This window comes from Notamacropus eugenii, chromosome 2, assembly GCF_028372415.1.
Source record: "Notamacropus eugenii isolate mMacEug1 chromosome 2, mMacEug1.pri_v2, whole genome shotgun sequence".
In the NCBI taxonomy this organism is placed as follows: Eukaryota; Metazoa; Chordata; class Mammalia; order Diprotodontia; family Macropodidae; genus Notamacropus; species Notamacropus eugenii.
The window spans coordinates 57,082,813-57,104,314 of NC_092873.1; the positions used below are offsets into that span (position 1 = coordinate 57,082,813).

The following is a 21,502-nucleotide window of genomic DNA, read 5'->3' on the forward strand; positions in this document are numbered from 1 at the left end:
CAACTGATCCTTTCATTCAAGGCATAATCTCCATTGCCGCTGCTGCACCTCCCTCCCCCCCACCTCAACACACTTTGAGACTCATTCTAGTCTGTCAATATCCTTTCTAAAATGTCAGAACTGAAAACTACACTCTAGATGTGACTTGACTTGGCCCAAGGCGGGCAGAGGGATGGGAACTGTGGACTGTGTCCTCCCTCACTGTGGACATTATGCTTCCCTGAATACTGCTATGAAAAACTTAGACCTGAGTTCAAATCCTGTTTCAGTAGGTAGTAGCTATGTAACACTAGGCCAATTATGTATTGGATAAGACCATAGACTTGGGTTCAGATCCCTCCCTTAGGCACTCACTAGAAGTGTGATTCTGAGCAAATCACTTTACCTCTGTGCCTCAGTTTTCTCATCTGTACAATGAAAGGGGTTGGACTAGCTGACTTCTAAGTTTTCTTCCAGCTCTTAATCAATTATCCTATTATCCTAAGTCATATAATCTCTCTCAAACTCAGTTTTCCCATCTTCAAAATGGGGATAATAATCTACCTTCCAGGGCTATTGTGAGGCTCAATTGAGATAATGTCTGTAAAGTTTATTTTTGGTTTTGCAGACCTTACAGCCTTACATAATATTTGCCATGATTACTACCCCTGACACACATGAATTTTGCACCCATGGACAATTCACTTAATTTAGCTGTGCCCCAGACAACTGGAACTACAGAAGTGAAGATCCTTGTTGCTAGAAAGATATGCCATGACATCCTTTGTTCCCCTTTTCCATATGTCTAAGGTCTACACTGGAACTTCCCTACTCTAGTGAAAACAGAGGTGGTTATTTCATCTGGAGACTGTGCATGGACATCTCTCTCCTCTCATTCCTTAAACAAGCTGATTTTGTTTTATTTTAATGCATTAACTCCATCTTTTTTTAAAAACAAGGTACAAGAATTTGGCAAAAGAAGTCCAGAAGCTTGAATGATGACCCAATTTATGTCCCCTTTCCCAGCTATTCCACTGTTTCCATCTTTTCACAAACTGTTCCTGGCACAGAACACTCAGATGACAAAGGAAGGGCAATCGTGGACTTGGCCTTTGTGGGAGGGAATGTTTTGTTTTTACTTCTTGTAGCCATTATTGACCATCTGGATGACTTCCAAACACTTAAACAGAAATATAGACATGGAAATCTGCAAGGAGTCCCCAGAGTTTCTCTCAGGTTTCCCCATAAATCCATATCTTCTCCTCAACACATTATAGTCACATGATTTTCTGTGCTACTCATAAAGATCTCTGGGAAAGGCATGCACGAAAAGGTGAAGAACCCCTGTTCTAGAGGAGAAATGATGACTTTGGAATCAGAAGATCTGGGTTTGAATCCTGGTTCTGCCATACACCAAGTGACCCTGAACATATCACTAAACCTCTCTCTTCCTCAGTTTCCTAATATGCAGAATGTGGGAGCTGGACTTGCTGACCATTCTTTTCAGTCTTCTAGCTAGCTTACAGTAATCATTTGTCATCCACAATACTCCATTTCTCCTCTTGGTACCTTTGGCTCTTTCCCATGCCATCTCCAGGAGGAAGCATGCTCTGCCTCTTTATCTCCACTTCTTAAAATCTCTGATCCCCTTTACAATTTTGCTTAATTGCTCCTTCTCCAGGAGGCTTTCCCCCTACTCCAGCCTTCTCCTCTAAGGTTCTCTTCCCATACATGGTCTCCCTCATTAGAATGTAAGCTCCCTTGGGATAGGAAATGTCTGCAATTTTTTCTTTGTTTATCCAGTGATTAGCACAATGCATAGGAAGCCTTTAATAAATACTTAATGATTGATTGCTCCTCTGAGAGCATCCCCAGAGCCTATCACTGTACCTAGCATTTAAAAAATATCTCTTGATTGAAGCAAATATGTGCTATTATTATCCTAATTTTATAGATAAGGAAGTTGAGATAGAGGTTAAATGACTTGTCCAGGGTTACACAACTAGTAAGTCAGGATTCAACAATGTTTTCCTGGCTCAAAATCCAGTCCATTAGCCACTAGGCCATGTTGATTGATTGGTAATAGCAACCCCCTGGCAAGACAAATTCTGACAGATCTTTTTAAAACCACCTTTTATTGATATCTTTTGTTTTTGCATTACCTCCATTTCCCAATATTTCCCTCCTCATGCCCCTTCCCAAAGAGATATCCCTTATAAGAAAGGATGAAAAAGAAAAAAATTTGGCAAAACTAACCAACATATCAACCAAGTCCAACATTATATGCCCAGTTTTATAGTCCCCCAGTTCCAGAATGAATCTCTTTACTTTTTGACTTTTCCCACCCTAGACTTCATCCCAACATTATTTCTACATCTGCCCTCTCCACCCATCTCAAGGGATCAGATGCTGCTGAAGGAAATTCCTGACTAGGTACTGGACAAATTTTTGCCTTTGATTCCCTCAGATCAGTTGTAGGACAGTCAATCCTTTCTTCCAGTCCTTACTTATTCTCTCTCTTCAGAGTGGCTCTTCTAAATCTTCTCTTCTCCCTTCAAGCCAACAACCCTTACCAGACCTCATTCTCTATCCTACAGAGAGGACTGAGGCCATCATCTATCATGAGGTCCTTTAGTTCTCTCTTCTATATGTTTAAGCTTTATTGACTTTCATTGAGCTCACCTATATTCTATCCCTTCCATCTTCTCTCAAAATTGGTCCTTGGAGGCCTTCATCTCTTTGCCTGATGAATACCTACTCTTCTTTTTTGTTGAAAAATAAGTTTTATTCCTGCTTTGGAATTTTCATCAATTATTTCCCATTACACTTCACTCCTCATCCAGAAACTTCTTTTATAATAAAAACATAGGTAAAACAAGCCTACACCATGACTATATTTTAGTCACCACCCTCTCTGACCTCTCTGAAGCCCATCTGACCACTTTCTCCTCCTGGATACTCTCTCCTGTTTGTTTTCCTGACACCAGTCTCTCTAGGTTTTCCTCCTACATATCTGACTGTTCTTCCTTGGGCAATTTTGCAGGGTCATCATCCATGTCTACTTATGATCAAAATCCAGTCCATTAGCTTTAACTCAGGTCTTGTCCCTTCCTTGCCTACTGCACCATAGATTTAGAGCAGGAAATGACTTGGAGATCATTCTAGCCAACCTCCTTTGTCCCCCCTCAGCCCTGCACACACACTTTGAGATGAACAAACACACCAATAAAGGATATGTGACTTGCTCAGGGTCACATAGCAATGAATAGCAGAGTAGGACTAGTACTCTGGGGAAATTCAGTCTGTCCCTGGGTTTGCACCTGTATATGTTTAGATAGTTTATACATTCTCTATAGAAGGAATCCAGAATGAATCCAGGTCATTCTGTAGAAGCAAAGGAATGCTGGGGTGTTTCTTTTGAATAGAGACATGCTTTCCATGAACTCTGCCCATAAATGAAGGAAGAAGGCTCAGAAACTGGACACAGAGACTGAAGGGGGTGGGGCAGGACATGATCAAATGAAAGAAGAACTAAGCAATGAATTGTCAAGCCTTTACAAAATGCTTACTAAACACTGGTGTGGTGCTAAATACTGCAAGTGCAAGAGAAGTGTAATAGGAGATCACAACACCTGGAGGGGATTGGTGGCTAGGGTAAGGAGTTTTGGTCTGGGCAGCTACAGGGTGGTAAGTAGATTCATAGAGCAATCAGTCAGTACGTCCTGTCCTGAGCAGTCAGGAAAGTGAACTAAAGGCATTTGCATTCAGCTGTCTTCATGCCTTCATGTCTCCTGTTTTGGCAGAGAGGTGGTGACTACATGTACACAATAAGGCATGCATTTCCAGACTTGGCTTGTACTTGTTACACAAAGGGGAGAGCCATGGAAAAGTGAGGTTGAGATTAAAAGAGAGAAAAGAGAATCGATAAAACCTTTTTTTCCATGAAGACCTGGGGTCAGTCTTCAGTAGACTCTTCATAAACATCACTGCTTGACTTCAAGTCAGAATCAGCCACCCACAGATAGTAATGTCCCAAAATGGCCTCCTCTGGGCCAGCCTGTTTTCCCACTCAGCCTCCCAAACTCCACCTACTTCCTCCAGCTAATGGTGAGGCCCTTTTCTCTATTTTAGCCTCAACCCTGATCTAGGTTTCTAGAAGTGGGCTAAACAGGAAACTGTGCTGGGAAACTTGACCTCCTGGCTGAGACCCAGAGGGGCAGCATGCTCTGGAAAGGCCTTCCCTCTGTACCTGCAGGAAGAAAGGGTGACCCAGAGGCTATGTGGGAGCCGAAGAAACCAGAAGCTGGCTTAACTTTGGCTCAAAGAAATGAAGAGTCCCAGGGTCACACAGCTCAAGAAACTTTCAGTCGGTACTGGGTCCATGACTTCCAGCCCTCTACTTATTGCGGGAACCATAGAAAGGTTACAATGGTGTGAAAGGGATTTGGGGTCATAAGACTTGGGTTCAAATACGGATTCTACCTATAAATGACCAGGTAAGCTTTTTCCCTTCTCTGAATCTCAGTTTCTTGATCTGTAAAAGGAAAGGATTGGGCTAAATAGTTCCTAAGGAATCATCAGCTCTAATTCTATGACTCTCTGATAAATGATTGGGTCCCCTTAAGACTCAGTTTCTGCATGTGTGAAATGGGGATCTGTCTTTCAACTCTGCCAACCCAACCAGGGCGGGTAGTTGATGATGCAAACAGAGAGTAGAGGGAGGCAGCACTTCCTAGAAGTGTGTTGTGATTCTCCTCATTGTTCGTAATAACAGCGGACCTGTGCCTGGGACACTGTGGATCTGCGTGTCCTAGGCAGCGGGGACGCCAGGTGTGACGCTGTTAGGGAGGAGGAAGGCGGTGGGCAGGCTGGCAGAGGACGCCAGAGGCCTAGCACCACGTGCACACCTGCGTGTCACGCATGGTAAGCGATTCCGCTGACGGTGACAGCTACTTAGACTATGTGGAAAGAGCTTGGGGAGAGAAGGGGTGGAGGCAAGGGAAGGGTGGAAGCCACCTCAAGTGATGCGCGCTCCTCACCGCTCCCCACCCCTCCCCCACCCCCAGCTCAATGAAACTGTGGCTTGGCGGTCTGTGTGAGTCCTGGGGCGCTGCCATTGAGAGGAATCCTCTCACCGAGGGCCAAGGGAGGATGGCGGTAGCTCAGCAACGCTGGGGATGGGGAGGGCTAATAGTCCCCCTGGTTTCTTGCCCCCACGTGGCCCCTGGGGAAGAGAGAAGAGGGAGCACGCTGGATAGGGAGACAGGAAAAAGGAGAATAGAACCAACAGGATGCCTGGCGCTTACCCTGCCCTCTCCCCAGCCCAGCCCTGCCCCCAGTCAGGGCCTTGTCCCATTTCGCCCTAGCTAGGCCCTCTCCGTAGGCTCCACGCCGGGGTTATTCTGTCCGGACTTCAGCCGGTGGGGAGCGGAGCAGGGGTGTTTCAGGGTCCTAGCTGAGGCTGGGGCGGGGGGGAGGGGAGAGACTATGGCTTCAGCGTGACTCCCCCGCCACCCCTGCCCCCTATTGTGGGGCTTGCACCCGGACCAGGCCAGGGCTCCGGTCTCACCGTGTCCTTTCCCTTTCCGTGCTTCCATGATCCCCGTCTACGGATCTCTCTAGCTGCGCCCCCCCCCCCCACCCCCCCCCAGTCTCCGCGGCCACCCGCCATCCCTATCTGGCCCGGCCCCGCCCCGCCGAGCTCTGCCGCAGTCCGGCCTCTCATTGTCATTCGGCTCGCGCACTCGCCGCCCCCTCCGCCTCCGCCTCCGCCTCCTGTGCTCTGCCGCGCCGTGCCCCCCACCTGCCCGCCCGCCCGCCAGCTTGCCTAGGCGCTCGCCAGCTTCTCAGTCCGTTCAGACTGCCCAGCGGCCTGGGGAGATTGAGGGCACGGTAGCCCAACTGCCCCTTGGCAGGCTCGGATGCCGCATGACTTCATCCTTCCGCCGGTTTTCCTTATGATGTAGGGCTCCCCCGGCCCCCGACTCACTCTGGACTGGGAGAAGGAGGAGGGCTGGCGAGGAGGCGCGGCTCCCAGCTAGACGGCGGGCTGCCCCCCGGCTCCGCTCCGCGCTGCACACACACACACACACACACGCACACACGCACATACGCACACACATACGCACACACACGTAGATACACACACACACAGAGGCACACACACAGACACACACGCAACACACCCCACAGTGGTCCTCGCTCAGTCCTCCTAACAGCCAGACTGCACCATGTCGGAAATCCTCCCCTACAGTGAGGACAAGATGGGCCGCTTCGGCGCCGACCCCGAGGGCTCAGATCTCTCCTTCAGCTGCCGCCTCCAGGATACCAACTCCTTCTTTGCGGGCAACCAAGCCAAACGGCCCCCTAAGCTGGGCCAGATCGGCCGGGCCAAGAGAGGTAGGGAGGCCTGGGACCCACCCGCCTGACCCAGAAACCAGCCTCCAGGAACGCCTCCCCTCCCCACCCCGTCAGTCGGCTCCCCATTCCTATCCAACCCTACTCCATTCCCCAGGCTAGGCTGCTCCGACCGCAGCTCCAGGGATCTCTCAGGGATCGGATCCTGGATCTGGGCAAGAAAAGCGGTCCCCTCCCATCTGCAGCTCTGCGCCCTTCACCATCTCCCTGGTGCCCCCATTCCCTTCGCCATTCTCCGGGACTCCTGGAGCCCGCCTTGCTTCCCTGCTAGGGAGTTGTAGAGATGGGAGGGACAGTGAACTGAGCCAGGAGGTTGGAAGCCGAGTTGGGATGTTGGAAGCTGGCTGGGGGCGGGGAGCGGGGTGCGGGGAAGATCGGGGTTGGATGCATTTGGGTCGGGAGAGCGCAGCCTGGGAAGCTACGGACCCTGGGTAGGCAGCTGAGAAGCGGGATGCGGAGAGGTCTGATGCAGACAGGCTGACAGGCTGCTAGAGAGAGCATCTATGGTTGCAGAAACCGGGAGGGAGGGAGGAAGAGGGCTCCGAAGCCGCAGAGCCCGCGCGGGACTGAAGCGCTGTTTGTTCCGCAGTGGTGATCGAGGATGACCGGATAGATGACGTGCTGAAGGGAATGGGGGAGAAGCCGCCGTCGGGAGTGTAGACGCGCCGGCTTGGTCCGCGGGCTCCGGTTCCCGCCTCGGAACGGCCCGGAGCGCAGGACGGCGATGAAGCTGCCGGCGCCCCCGGCCCGGGCTCCCGGCCCAGCCTCAGCCCCAGCGGGCCGGGGCCTCAGGACCCAGCGGCTCCGCCCGGGCCGCCGCCGCTGCTCACTGCTCCGGAGCTGTCCGCTTCAGCACCAAGGTGGTGGCGCGGCCCGGTCAGGAGCCCCTGTAGTGCCCGGCCCCCGGCCCGCCCCGCTCATGCACTTTAGGACTCGGGCCGTGGCCCCACCCCGCACACAGAAACGGACTCAGAAACGCGTGGCGCCCGGTGCCACGGACATGTCATTGTCGCTGCTCATTCCCTGCGCCCTGTCCCGCACGGCCCCTTCCCTCCAGCCGGTTTGCAAGCTAAGCAGCTAGCTGGACACGGGTCCCTCCGGGCCGCTCTTCCCAGGGACGTTTGGCTGCATCTTGCATGCATGAGCTTCCCCTCCGGCCGGAACCCAGCCGGAGGGGGTCATCATCTCCAGCCCAACCTAGGCTCTCCCCTTCCCCTCTCCCTGCGTCTGGCGGGTCCCCATCCGCAGTCTCTTTCTAAGGTGTCTGCCTTAGCACATTTGTATTTTTATATCCGATTCTTTGTTTACTGGATCTTCTCCAAGAGCCCCCTTGGTCTGGGCCACAGATTGTCCGCGCCTGGCGGATGGTCTCAGGCTTTTGGCAATGACCTCGGGAACCCTTCTCCTTAACCTTGGTACCCTCACGGCCAGTCTGTCCAGCTCCTTTAGATGAGTTCTGGAGCCCCGCCCCCCTCCTCAGGAGGGTTCCCATTGTTTTCCACCTTGGAGCCCATTCCTCCCAGTCCCTGGGGAATGCACTGCCTCTGGGATGATGCCAAAGGGGCCCCAGGGATGCACCACTGTAAATGTCCCGTTCTCCCCCCCTCTCCCCCCACTCCTATCTTCACTGTACCAGGAGTTCGTGAATAAATACAGAACTGTGCATAGTCTGGCTACTGCCTCTGACCAGCTTCGGTTACCTAGCTCTAGGCTCTAGTTCAGTTAGGCACCTGCCCTTACAGAGCTCAGGCAGGTTAAAGGGTGGGGGACTGATTGGTCAGGTGAGGAGGATGCCTCACCTTAACGCCTACCCTGTTCTCAGCCCCCAGGTCTGGTACGCTCTGGAAGCCACTGCCTTCAAGGCCCCCAGTGTCTGACTCATAGTGAGTCATAGTGGATACTGGAACACCAAGTCATCTTAGCCTTGGAGCACTGGTTTAGTTTTCCAGCCTGCAGCACTCAGAGACCCCCCCCCCCCCCCAACCTCGTAATAACACACATGCACAGTGCTTTCTTTAAAAGTTTGCCAAAGGATTTCCAGGCATGATCTTAATTTGAGCCTCAGAATCCCCTGTAAAGTAAGGACTACAGTGTTCCCATTCCCATCTTACAGATGAACATACTGAGGACTGACAGCCAGAAGGTGCCAAAGACCAGTTTGGGCCTGACTCCAAGTCTCCTGAACTCTGTTCCCTAAGTCATGCTGGAGAGGGCAGAGTTTAAGGAACCACTTGTGACCCATGTTGCTATCCCCAGAGACCTCACTCTGCTATCTTCCATATTGAGTATGCAGAAGTCTTGCTGAGGGGGGCCCCTCATCCAGAAAGAAGCCAGTGATTGCTAGAAGAGATAAGGTGTTCGGTGGGCAAGCTTGAGAAAGCTGAGAAGCCCGAGAATGGGTACACAAGACCCAGAGGGTGGACCCCGACTGCTTGTAGTCAGTTAATGTTCCTGGGAGAGACCCCAATTCAGAGTCAGGATTTTTAGTTTCCAAGGCAGCTGTGGTGGGGGGGGGCAGAGGCAGTTTGGAAAGCACCCACAGTCTCTTTGGACCAGAATCAGCCCTCAGAGCTCTATGGAACTGAGGAATTCTTCCTTGTCAGAGTCTTGAAGGAAGCATGGTGAAGGTGGGGGGCTTGGAGGGGCATGCAGCCGGGCCCCCAAGGCTTGCTGTGCTGGACTCAGCTCACCCCCCTTGTGCATGAGGTAGAAATAGAAGTGGAACCCACTGCCGTAAGATGCATGGCGAAGAGACCAACCATAGCCGGGCTGGGCGTAGTGCCTGACACGAAAGTGGGGAGCCGCTGCTGTCAGTGAGATGAATCTGCCCTGAGGGGTCAGCACTCGACTCACCTAGAAAGGGGGGGTGGATGAGCAATCAGTGGGGTCTGGTTTTGGCCCCACCCCATTCCTTCCTCTTTCTTCCTGACTGACCTTGGCCTTTCACCAGAGTTTCTCTGGGGGCAGAGAAGCCGGGTGGGAGAAATGACAGTGATGGAGCTCAATCCCAAGTTAGCCCACTCCCCAGTTCCATGCTGCCCTGCCTGGCAGATACAAGGCTCAGACTGAACAACTGAGGCCCCCCATGGGTCAGACTTTTACAGAACCAGCTTATTTGGCTCCAAGCTCTGTCTTTTCTGCCTTGGGATGCTGAGGAACTTCCAAGGTCATCACTTCCCCATTTTAACAGATGAGGACACTGAGGCCTGGAAAGGGAAGAGACTTGCCTAAGGTTTCACAGCTGTTCAGCAGGCGGGTGAAACTGGAATCCAGGCACCCTGGTTTCTTGACCAGTGCTATTTACAGTCCTATTCTGTTTCCTGTCCCACCCTACCCCTGATACCTTCTAACCCCTACTCTTGTTAGACCAGCACTCACTACCTCTACCTAATCTCACCTCACTGAGGACTTTATCCACAGTCTGAATACCCTCAGGGGACACCGTCCAGGGGTCTCGTTCCCCAGCCAGCAGAGCATCCAGGGTACCCTTCTCTAGCACCACGTCAAAGGTGCTATTGGGGAAACTGAGAGCTCGGGCATCCATTGTCTCCCAGCGCAACATGGGTATATGGGCATAGCGGTCCCGCATAGCGGCCACCACCACTGGAGAGTAATCCACACTGACCACATTGGGAAAGCCCCCACACAAAAGCTCATAGCTCAGGGCACTGTTCCCACAGCCTATAGGGGAGGAGAAAAAAAAAGGAAGGGAGAGGAATTGCTTACCAAGTGCTGCTCAGACCCTGGGTCCTTCTCAGCTCCAAGCCTGACCCTTAGGAGGTGGGAGATTGGCCCCCCCAAAGGCAGGTTCTTGGTTTGGCATGCTCCCTTGTCTGAGCTGGAGGTCTTCCACCAGCACTGTTTCTTAGGGATCAGGTTTCCTTTAATCAGCATTAGCCTCAGTAACAGGATCAAGGGATCAGCTCTGGGTATCTCCCTAATCCTCTAGAGGCTACCCCAGCCAGCACTGATGGACAGCGTGGAGAGACTCGGGAAGAAAGAGAGTACTTGGTCCAAGAACTCCCTCAGCTTTCCTGGAGAAAGGAAGCCCATGTGGTCCTCTAAGCCCTCAAGTGTGGCCCTTTGAATGAGGCCTTGAGGCCACAGGTTCCCTTCCTCAGCCTTGGGGAAAGTTTGACAGCTATGTACTAGAGTGAGAAGGGCAGGCTCTGCTGAGCCCCAACACGACCTGCCCACCCCCTCCCTGTACCTCTGGGCTCCAGGGACCAAACAACTCCCTTCTGCCAGCCTGTGTCCCAGCACTGAGCTAGATGCCAGAGATATGATAGTACAGCTCCCAAGGAACTTAGAATCTACGATGTATAGAGCTATGGAAATACAAGGTAGGAGGGAAGAGAGAGAAGTAAGGGATGGGGGGATGAAGGGAGGGGCCTCACTGGGATTAGGGAATCGGATTGGAAAGGATCTCAGAAGCTTTCAGTCCCACTCCACCCCAAACTGGATCTCCCTCTCCACAACATCCCTGGCCTCCTGAGGCAGTTCTGATTGTCTGGAAGCTTCCACCTCTCTAGAATATACACTCAGGGGAAAAAATCCAGGAACCCAAGGGGCCAGGGAACTTGGTAGAGAGTTACAGGAGGCAGCTAAAATTTAGTGTCAGAAAGACTGAAGTTTGAATCCTGATTCAGTTACTTCTTAGCTGGGTGATCCTGGCAAGTCACTTACCTTCTGGTGCCTCAGCTTCCTCATCTGTAGAATGGGGGTGATCATAGCACCTACCAGTCAAGGCTATTGTGGGGATGGAATGATTTAGGTAAAGTGCCTCATAAGCCTGAAAGTGCTCCATGGTGATGATAATGATGATGGTGTTGGTAACAGAGGGGCCCAAATATGAGTATATGAGAGCATTCCTGTTCAGAAGGAAGTGATGCAGCTGGTCCAGAGGCATGCTGCTGTGGGGAGTGGGAGGGCCCTTCATCAATCCAGGGCACAGCTGACATGCTCTTTCTCTCTCTGACAAAAGCAGGAGGGCTGATAAATTCTTGACTCGAAGTACGGATAACCATGTGTTTCAAATGGTGGAAGAAATGAAGGGGCTAGCTACTCTGGACCTGACTGTGACCACCAAGGAGAAGCAGCAAGTCCATGACAGAGAAAGGAAAGAAAGCTGAGCCCTGCCTGATGTGCACCAGCAATTTGGGAGGGGCAAGTTCCAAAAGACTCAGGAGAAAGCTGGGGAGGAGGTAAAGGCCTCTAGTGGTACAGGGGACATTGGTCCACAAGGGAAGTAAGTGGGAACTTAAAAGGGAAACTCTGGAAACACAAACAGAAATCATTCTGATGAGGAAGACAGGAAGCCCTAAGAAGAGTCCGCCACAGCTACCCAGGAGGTTCATCGGCAAAGTCAGGTTTTCTAGGCATCCACAGAATAGAAATCTAGACTAGAATGGAGGCAAGGACAGGCAGTGGAGGATGGCCCAGGGGACAGTCCTCTAGGAATAAATAGATTCAGAGGCACTAGAGCCTAGAATGAGCCAAGACTGGCAATACACAGACACTTCAAAAGCTCTTCCGAAGTTACCTTGGAGACAGGAGAATCGAAGAAACAAGTCCTCTAAATAAAGGCAGAGGAGGGGCTAATGAAACCTGAGGCTAAGAAGGCAGAACTAGCCACCATCACTTTTCATCTGATTTCTCTGCCGAGGACAACCAACTTCTGACTAAAATGAATGAAAAAATAATTAGTTAAGAGGTGACCACAGAGTCAGACTGAACTGAGTTCATGTCCCATCTCTGACACACACTAATAATAATAGCTAACATTTATGGGATCTTTAGGATTTGCAAAGTGCTTTATGTATCTTCCCTTGCTTGATCCTCACAACCACCTCATAAAGTAATTGCTATTATTATCCCAACTTTACAAATGAGGAAACTGAGGCACGGAAAGGTTAGGTGACCTGCCTAGGGTAACGCAGCTAGTAAGCATTTGAGGTAGGATTCATTTTCATGTTCAGCAACTCTATAGACCTAGTTGCCTCATAGGGTTCAAGTGCCTTTGGGCAAATCACTTAATCCCTTTCTGCTCCAGCTTGTGAGTCTGTGTACAAGAACAACTTTGGATCTGCATTGGTAGGTGGGGCTTCTTTACCTGTTAGGAAGGAAAACTACAAGTCCAAACCAAAAATAATGGCTAATGATGAATAAAAACAAGCTAGGTGAGGCTGTGACCAGGAGTATAATGAGTTCTAGTGACCAGGCAGTCTGACACAATACACACCGGGGTGCTTAATGACCTGACAGAGATGGGCTGAGCCACAGATCCTTGAAATATCATGGGAGAGAGGCCACTGGATTAGAGAAGAGCAAACATTCTGATTTTCAAAGACCCAAGAATGTGTGTGTGAATGATCTTAGGATATTATGAAAGAGATGTACCACTCATGCAGGACCAATTTCCCTCCCTCCCTCCCTTCCTCCCTTCTTCCTTCTTTTCCGGCCTTCCTCTCTCCCTCTCTCCCTTCCTTCCTCAATGCTGTTACTAACTTGGTATGTATCAGGGAGGTGTTACAGGCATCTTTTAAGGAAAACCAAGCCTCATTTGAATGGGGCTGGGGAGTGATCACGTTGCTCCTCCCAAGACTAGCTGTCAGCATGTAGTATACTCCATCCATTAAACTATGCTCAAGAAGGCAGGGTGAAGGAAAACACTAGTGGGTCACATACACTAGAGAGCTGAGTCTCTTACATTGGCGGGAGCCTAGAGAGAGAAGCCTAGAAATATTTAGAAATGACAAAGTAGCATGGGTGAGTGTGAAAGCAGATAGGGAAACAGAGGCCTGGAATGGGTGTTGGCCACAGAGATGCAAAAGATCATAAATTCAGAACTGGAAAGGGCCTCAAAGGCTATCCATGAAAACCCCCTCACTTTTCCAAAGAGAAAACAGAGGGCCTGAGGGGTTAAATGGCCACAAGTCTTCAGGGGTCTGAGCTGAAGCCAGGTGCCATGGTATCATGCTGCCTCTCCTATACACAAGGTCCCAAGTCAATTTATTACTATTCCTATTTTGTTGTCAGTCATTTTCAGTCGTGTTCAACTCTTCGTGAGCCCACTTGGGGTTTTCTTGGCAAAAATACTGCAGTTGTTTGCCTTTTCCTTCTCCAGCTTATTTCACTAATAAGGAAACAGCCTCAGTGAGGTTGTGATTTGCCCTGGGTCACTCAGCTAGTAAGTATCTGAGGTAAGATTCACATCCAGTCCATGATAGAGGATTTCCCTACTCCAAAACCAAAACATTATCCACTCACTACACATAGTAGACAGGCTGTCTTATTAGGTAGTGATTCCCCTATCACTGGAAGTATTCAAGTCAAAGTTGGATGACCTATTTTCAAGAATCTTGTAGTGAGGATATCTGTTACCGTTTGGACCAGATGACCTCTGACTTTCCTTTCAAGTCTCTAGGACTTCTCCGGATTAAATATCACCAATGCTTTCAACTGATCTTCCTTTGGCCTGATCTAGACTTTGGCCCTCACCATGCTGGTCCCCCCTTCAGGATACTCTAGCTTGTCCACACCCTTCCTAAGCTGGGAGGCCCCCAACTAAATGGAGCTAGTTCTCCAACTGTAGCCAGCTAGAAGGGCTCTGATTTCCCTTAGAGAGTCTGGGTCACTGGGGATGGCCTCCCCTACTTGGGGCAGGGTCTGATGGGTGTCTGCTTCTGCCAGTGGAGCTCCCTAGGGGCCTGACCTGAGGTAGATTACAAGGTTTTATTTTGTTTTCACTGCCAGTATCTGGGGAGGTTCAACACAAAATCCTCACCCCGCCCCCAAACAAGCCCCTTAGATAGAATGATACTTTCCTCCCCTCCCTGACTCCATTTCTCTATTCCATCTCAATCTCCTCAGCCTATCTCCCTCCTTTCCTGTCTTCCCCTCCCTCCCAGACCACTCCTTAGTTCTTCTCACTTCCTTGATACTCCTTTACCCTCTTCTTCCCTGACCCCTCCAACCTCCTTCCTCACTGACTTCCTATAACCCCTTTTCCTCCTTGACCCTCTCAAACTTCCCTTACTACCTGACCTCTCAGTCCCACTCTTTGTTGTTGTTCAGCCGTTTTCAGTCTGTCTGACTCTTTGTGACCCCATTTGGGATTTTCTTGAAAAAGCTACTGGAGGGTTTTGCCATTTCCTTCTCTAGCTCTTTTTACACATGAGGAAATTGAGGCAACAGGGTTAAGTGACTTGCCCAGGGTCACACAGCAAGAAAGCATCTGAGGCCAGATTTAAACTCAGGAAGATGAGTTTTCCTGATTCCAGGCCCAGCGCTGTGTGCACTGACTACCTAGCTGACCCCTCAAATCTTCTTTAGTCCCTGATCCTTCGGTCCTCTCTCCCCTTGGCCCCCCACAACTCCCTCTTCCCTCCCCCAACCCTACCTTAATCCCTGTTCCCTTCTTATCCCCTCCCACACTCTTCAACTCCATCCCTTGGCTTCCAAGCCAGCCCCCATCTAATTAAGCGCTCCCTTGGCCCCCGCCCACGTATCACCCCCCCCGGAGGTGACTTAGCTCTGTCCAGTCCGATTCACATGCCAATCTTATTTCCTTTGGCCCCGCCCCCTCGACGGAGACATTTGTTCTCTTGGCCACGCCCCCTAGTTTACATAATCACCGCCCATTCTCCCCGCCCCCGCCCGCCCGCCTGGAAGCCGCACGGGGACATACCCAGCACCAGGATCCGGTCGTTCGGGTGCAGCTCGGGCTCTAAGAGGTCTCGGAAGGCCTCGAAGTCGCCGAACCACTCAAAGGGGGCAGTGTCCAGCGCGTGCCGGTAGCGCTCGTCCCAGTACTGGGCCTCCCGGTACTCTGAGTTCTTCTTGGGGAGCGGCGGCGAAGAAGCCATGCTATACGTCTGGAGGTGCGGTCTGGAGGTCTGGAGTGGGCAGTAGCCAATTGGAGTGGAGAGGAGGCGGGGCCTAGACCGAACCTCGGTCAATTGGAGTCAGAGATGGTAATCCCGAGGCGGTACTTCTCTGATTGGGGCGGAGCCTAACCTGCTAGCTGTCAATTAGAGCTTCGAGCCTAGAGTCACCGCCTCCAGCTTCCGCCTACCCCCGACGCTTATTCATCAGAAACACGTGGAACTTCCGTGTTGGGGAAAAGTACTACGGGCACGACCTGCCGGCTTGGAAACCGCTTTACTGGCCCTCAACTACCACTTCCAGCCGAGCACCGCCCTTCCCTAGAAAGTGACACGTACTTAAAACCAGGGAAATGCAGGTGTTGGCACTGGAGCCGCACTGCAGTCTCCAGAGTCGCTCAGCCAGCGCTGGTTTAGGCTTTAGACTTTTTCTGTTATAAAAATGAATAAAAACAGCCCTTCCCTTCCAGAATACCAATCAAAGGAGAAATATACAAACAAGATCTAGAATTGCCTCTGCTACTTAGTAGCCTATGACTCTGGGAATGTTTCTTTCTGGGCATCTCAGCTTCCTCATATGTAAGTTGAAATTCATTCATTCAGCATTAAGCACTCTTGCCTGTCATGTAGTAAAGGCTTAATACATACTTTTTCCAGGTATCTATCTATCGACTTACCTGTGTACCTATCCATTTAGATCTATCATTTGTCTACCTTTCTATCTAGTCTGTCTGTTTGTCTGTTTATCTGTATCAATCTAGGGGTTCTAAGAACCCCAAAATGCAAGGGTACAGGGTGGGAATCTGCCTCAAAAAATTTCCACCACTCAAGCCTTCTTTCAGTCCAAGTAGTGAGTCTATTGTTACCCCATTAGAAACAGGCCAGACTCCTAGGGAATCTGCATTATTTGTGACACCAATACAAGGCCATATTTTAAGAATCTGAGTCATTTAATGGGGTAAGATTGATACTTTCATACAGAAAGATCTGGGAAAATCAGAATGGGATTAAGGAGTGGCAAGCAGATTAAATAACCAAGGTGAGTTGGAGTGGGTCATATGCTTTAGGTGAGATGCCAGTGTTCTGGGCTGCTGAAACATGTGTGAAAGTTCAGGGGCTGGGCTGCTTTCAAAGACACAGCCTTTTCCTTTTCTGGCTCCGGGTCTCACCACCCCATCACATCCATTCATCTCATACTAGTCCCTTCAGTAAACAGTAGGGATCCGAAGCAATTTGATCCTTAAAGAAGCTGTTCAGTCATCCAGGGAGCTGCAAAATTGTACTGCTACTTTCAGTAAGAAGATGACCTCCACGACCTGGGCTGCCCTGTGTGCAGGGTTGTGACTTCAGCTTGGAGTGTATCTGAATCTGCTACTTAGTCACTTACCCATCATCACAGGACTTTGAGGTAAGTAAAAATAGTAAAAGAAGTGACATCTTTTGGCTCGCGGGTAAATTAGACTTCATCAAGGCAGAATTGCATGAAGGTTGACCTCATTCTCTCTTCCAAAGTCATCACAGTCCAGTGGCAGGACTCACACAGGGCAAGCACTCACATGGAGGTCAGAAGACTTGATACAAGGACATTTTCAAGATCTCTCTGAAGAACTTTGGAATTGATTGTGTGACATGGGAGACACTGGCACAGGACTACCCACCATCACATGCCCATATGAGAAAAGGTGCTGTGCTTTACAAGCAAAGCAGAATTGAAGTAGCTCCAAAGAAATGTGAGAGGCACAAATTTAGAGAATCCACCCCAAATGCTCACACGGACTATTTGTACCCGACCTGTGGTAAGCATTCTGTATTGGTCTGATCAGCCATTTGGAGGCTTGACTCTAACTTAGTGATGTCATTTGGCTCTTCTTCCAGAACAAAGGACAACAACCAAGTAGGGTTACAATAAAAGCAAAAACCTAGAGTCCTCAAGGAACATCTAATGGAGCTAAGCAAACCCAAAATGCCCACAGATGGACAGCAGTCTCAGGTGTCCAGTCACAAAAATGAAAGCTTCTGCCTTCAAGTGGTTTACTTTCTCCTAGGAGAAACACCACATGGCCAGGTGCCACCAGATAAGACGATGAGAGATGCCCTTTGGACAGCTGGGATGGGTCAGGAAGCATGGGATCCGTGTACTATATATACGTAATAAAGAGGACTGCACATCATTTTGTCCAAGGACTGGTTTTTGTTTTGGTTTTTCTCAAACAAATGAGGAGCCCCAGGCTCAGAGAGATTAAGGGGTCGCCCAAGGTCACAGAGCAGGCCCAGTGAAGGCAGAGTCTGACCTAAAGTCAGATCTACCCCCGCCCGCCAGCAGGCAGCTGGGGAAAGGGACTGAGCGCTCCCACGTCTCAGGGCTGGGCTAAGGCTCGGGAGGCGGAGCTCGAGAGGAGGGGCTAGGCCGGCCGCGCAGGCGCACTCAAGGGGAGCGCCGGAACCTGGGAGGGACGGGCTCTGGTTTCCGGCGGCAGGGGAGGACCGGGTTAGGCGGCGCGCCGGAAAGATGGCGGCGGGGCTACGGAAGCGGGGCCCGGCCGGGACCGGGGCCGGCTCCGGCGCGAGTTGGGGGCTGGGCCTGGGACCGGCGCCGCTGAAGCGGGCGTGGCAGGAGCGGCGGCTGCTGCTCCTGGAGCCGCGCTACACGCCGCTCGTGGCCGCCTGCCTCTGCCTGGCGGAGGTGGGCATCAACCACTGGGTCATACGCAGGGTGGCCTGTGAGTGACGGGCGGGGAGAGGCGGGGCCGGGAGGAGGGGCGGGGCCTGAAGCTGGGCTGAAGCCTAGGATTGGGGAGGGCAGGCGCTTAAGGGGCGGGGCCTGAAATTGATGGGGTGAGGGGCGGGGCCGAGGCCTGGTGGAGGACTCTTAGGCTCTCTAGGGATTTAGACCCACGGATCCAGACTATACGGGTTCAAATGCTGACTCTAACACTATCCATGCGTGGCACCCTAAGCAAATCCCTATCCTCTCTGAGCCTCAGTTTCCCACGTCTGCGAAATGGGATCAATCATACTCTCACGACCTCCATATGGGGAAGATGTTTTGTCAGCCCTAAAGGGCTGGAGAAATGAATTTTATTGAAGAACAGATGAGGAAACTGAGGCTGGCCTGAGGTCGAAGAGGTGCTAAGTTTGAGAGCCCAGGCCCTCTCACTGGGGTGGGAGCAATTCTCGGGACCTCAGAGGAAAAGGAGGCTGGGGACCTCCAAGATGGAGATGCAGCCAGGCTCAGACAGAGAAAGGAGGTGATGGCAGGCCTGGGCTGCCCGTGCTTAGGGGGGACGTAGGCTCCTGGTGTGCTCTGGGTGGTCTTAAAAAAGGAAACCTGTTTCATGCGCCCAGTAGTTTCTGACACACAGTTGCCTTTTTTCCAGCACTTTGTGCTTTGGAAAGTTTAGACCAGGAGCCTGAGGCCCTTCCCTCAGTTTCTTAGCCTGTAAAAGGGAAGCCCCTCTCACCTCCGAATCTGATCTGATGAGCTTCCCTTCTCCCTGTTCTCTCAGACACAGAAATTGACTGGAAAGCCTACATGGCAGAAGTGGAGGGGGTCATCAATGGCACCTACGACTACACTCAACTCAGAGGCGATACCGGGCCCCTTGTGTGAGTGTGGGGCTGACAAGGGGTGCGGGAAGTGAGGTCCAGGTGGGCAACAGTTGGGACTCACGGGGCCTGTGTCTGCCCTCTTCCCCCAGCTACCCCGCAGGCTTTGTCTACATCTTCATGGGGCTGTACTACGCCACAAGCCGAGGCACGGACATCCGCCTGGCCCAGCACATCTTCCTGGGCCTCTACCTCGCCACACTGCTACTGGTCTTCCGAATCTATAGCCAGACAAGGAGGGTGAGGGCCCCTTCCCCCAATCTGAAACATGCTCAGAGAGAGGCTTGGAAAGCTCTGCCTTTGCCAAGAGAGCTGCTGAGCTGGCTTTGTCTTCCACTCAGCTCCTGACCTTTAATGAAGCATTTAACAAAGTACCTACACACTCATTCCTTGTACACACACACTCACACACATCCTCACACATACCTACACATGCATACAAATATACACTTTCACATACGAACACATACATACAGCACACTCACACATACATGTACCCACACACCTCTCACACACTCATATACATACACACATACACTCACATGCACTCACACATACACTCATACATTCTTATAAATACACACTTTCATGTACACACACACACATGTGCATGTGTGTGTGTGTGTCAGCAGCCCTCTGAGGAGGGACAGTGATGGTGGGCGATTATTTTCTAGGGACAACAGTGGGGCAAGGGTGTGTGTGCTGGGGGCTCTAGGGTCCTGACCCTTCTCCTACCCCTTCCAGGTTCCTCCTTTCGTCTTCTTCTTCATGTGCTGTGCGTCATACCGGGTCCACTCCATCTTCGTGCTGCGGCTTTTCAATGACCCGGTGGCCATGGTCCTGCTCTTCCTCAGTATTAACCTCCTACTGTCCCATCGCTGGGGCTGGGGGTGTGGCTGCTTCAGGTCCAAACCTTCTATCCCTGCCCAAATCTTGCCCACCTTCCTAGTCCCCTTCCGTCTCCCCCTCCTCCTGCAGGAGAGGGAGAGACCAGCCGCTTAGGGGGCTTGGAGCTTGGGGAGCATGTCCCTGCAGCAGTGTTAAGAGCGATGGGCACCCTCCCCTTGTTCCCCTCGCCCTTCCTGCCATCTCTTTCCCATCCTCTCTCATGGGCCTTGGGTTAGGTAGGGGATGAAGCTTCCTTCCAGCCCTTCCTGAACAGAGCCTGGCATGTGATTGGGGAGGGGGAAGGGCTCCGTAACATGTGTCCATGGAAGTTTGTAGGGAAGTGGGGCCTTTGGCCAGCTGTCCATGTGGGAGGTGGAAGGAGGGTCTGGGAGGCCTTGGGGGCCCTGACACTGACTCCAATCTCTCCTTGTAAATGGGCCCCAGTCTGGCTGTGTCAGTTAAGATGAACATACTGCTCTTCGCGCCTGGGCTGCTCTTTCTTCTCCTTTCTCAATTTGGCCTCCGTGGGGCCCTTCCCAAGTTGGGCATCTGTGCCCTCCTGCAGGTATGCTACCCGTTCTCCTCTTGCTGACTATAGCCCCTCCCCGTTCTTCTAAAAGGAATTCCTTTCTGGCCTCTTGGGCTCCTCCAGAGCAGCTCCAGACCCTGCTCTGCACCTCCCTTCAGGAGGGCTCCCACTGTCCCTTAGGCAGCCCACCGAAGCATTCTGTCCATCTCCAGGTCGTCCTGGGCTTGCCCTTCCTTCTGGAGAACCCAGCTGGCTACCTGTCCCGTTCTTTTGACCTTGGCCGGCAGTTCCTCTTCCGCTGGACAGTGAACTGGAGGTTCCTGCCTGAGGCGCTCTTCCTGAGTCGAGCCTTCCATCTGGCGCTGCTGGCAGCCCACCTGAGTCTGCTGGCGCTCTTTGCCTTCTGCAGGTGGCCCAGGTACACTGAAGCCCCTGGGCTGCCCTTTCAGGGCAGGGTCACCAGTGGGGGACAGAGGAGTAGAAGGGGGAAGGGGATGGTCAAGTCAGTCTTCCTTCCCCAGGTCAGGAGAAAGCCTCCTTTCCCTCCTGAAAGAGCCCTCCAAGAGGAAACCCCCTGGCCGGCCCCTCACCGCCAATCATATCCTTTGCCAGTTGGGCCTGGGGGGGGGAGGCGGGCAGCCACAGCATCCCTCTCCACCTTAGCCTTGACCACCCACACAGATAGTCTCTGTTCTTTTCACCTCTAATTTCATTGGCGTCTGCTTCAGCCGCTCGCTCCACTACCAGTTCTATGTCTGGTACTTTCACACGCTGCCCTACCTCCTGTGGGCCACTCCCTCACGCTGGCTCACACACCTGCTCAGGTAGGTCCCAGCCCAGTGTGGGAGGACTGGACAGGAGTTCCCAAGGGTGCCCGCCTGCCTGCCTCCCTCCCTCTGCTTCTCCTCCCCAGGTTACTGGTGCTTGGCCTCATCGAGCTCTCCTGGAACACCTACCCCTCTACACCCTGTAGCTCCATGGCCCTCCACCTCTGTCATGCTGTCATCTTGCTGCAGCTGTGGCTCAGCTCCAGGTCCCTCCCTGAGGACTCCCAGCCCTTTGAGCCCAGCAAGAAGACTTCGTGAGCTCTTGCCACCTCAAGTTCCCGCAGCCTCGTGGCCCCCGCTCAGACTTTGGGAGCGTCTGTAAAGACACATCCCCAATAAAGCCCCATGCCATCTGCCTTCTGCTGTGTCAG

At 51.8% G+C, this 21,502-nt stretch overlaps 3 protein-coding genes across 9 annotated transcripts in view; 2 read left to right on the plus strand and 1 right to left on the minus strand.

Moving 5' to 3' along the window:
* Nucleotides 1–15,374, minus strand: part of ECE2 (endothelin converting enzyme 2) — a 47,488-nt gene extending 32,114 nt beyond the window's left edge. Inside the window, exons 1-3 of one of the 3 annotated variants that reach the window (XM_072640454.1) lie at nucleotides 15,086–15,374; nucleotides 9,794–10,077; nucleotides 8,407–9,249 (exon numbers count right to left, since the gene is read on the minus strand). In XM_072640454.1, the coding sequence (XP_072496555.1) occupies nucleotides 8,962–9,249; nucleotides 9,794–10,077; nucleotides 15,086–15,263 (750 nt within the window). In that variant the 5' untranslated portion in view covers nucleotides 15,264–15,374 and the 3' untranslated portion in view covers nucleotides 8,407–8,961. Of the gene's footprint in view, nucleotides 1–8,406; nucleotides 9,250–9,793; nucleotides 10,078–15,085 lie in introns of those variants that run through there. The other 2 variants (XM_072640455.1, XM_072640451.1) reach the window with 2 other exon arrangements.
* On the plus strand, nucleotides 4,720–8,059 carry CAMK2N2 (calcium/calmodulin dependent protein kinase II inhibitor 2). Of its 2 annotated transcripts, none has more exons than XM_072640460.1 (2): nucleotides 4,720–4,902; nucleotides 6,986–8,059. In XM_072640460.1, the coding sequence occupies exon 2, from the start codon at nucleotides 7,121–7,123 to the stop codon at nucleotides 7,475–7,477; it is 357 nt and encodes a 118-aa protein (XP_072496561.1). In that variant the 5' UTR covers nucleotides 4,720–4,902; nucleotides 6,986–7,120; the 3' UTR covers nucleotides 7,478–8,059. The 2 variants fall into 2 exon arrangements, with proteins under 2 accessions (XP_072496561.1, XP_072496562.1); XM_072640461.1 differs by lacking the exon at nucleotides 4,720–4,902 and adding an exon at nucleotides 5,700–6,378.
* Nucleotides 15,375–17,755: 2,381 nt separating the features above from the next.
* ALG3 (ALG3 alpha-1,3- mannosyltransferase) lies at nucleotides 17,756–21,487 on the plus strand. 4 transcript variants are annotated; one of them, XM_072640456.1, is made up of 9 exons: nucleotides 17,756–18,001; nucleotides 18,788–18,887; nucleotides 18,980–19,127; nucleotides 19,632–19,792; nucleotides 20,220–20,340; nucleotides 20,517–20,722; nucleotides 20,826–20,901; nucleotides 20,983–21,128; nucleotides 21,218–21,487. In XM_072640456.1, the coding sequence occupies exons 1-9, from the start codon at nucleotides 17,791–17,793 to the stop codon at nucleotides 21,387–21,389; spliced, it is 1,341 nt and encodes a 446-aa protein (XP_072496557.1). In that variant the 5' UTR covers nucleotides 17,756–17,790; the 3' UTR covers nucleotides 21,390–21,487. The 4 variants fall into 4 exon arrangements, with proteins under 4 accessions (XP_072496557.1, XP_072496559.1, XP_072496558.1 ...); XM_072640457.1 differs by having other exon boundaries at nucleotides 17,763–17,964; nucleotides 19,632–19,724; XM_072640459.1 differs by having other exon boundaries at nucleotides 17,768–17,964.
* The last annotated feature ends 15 nt before the right edge of the window (nucleotides 21,488–21,502 follow it).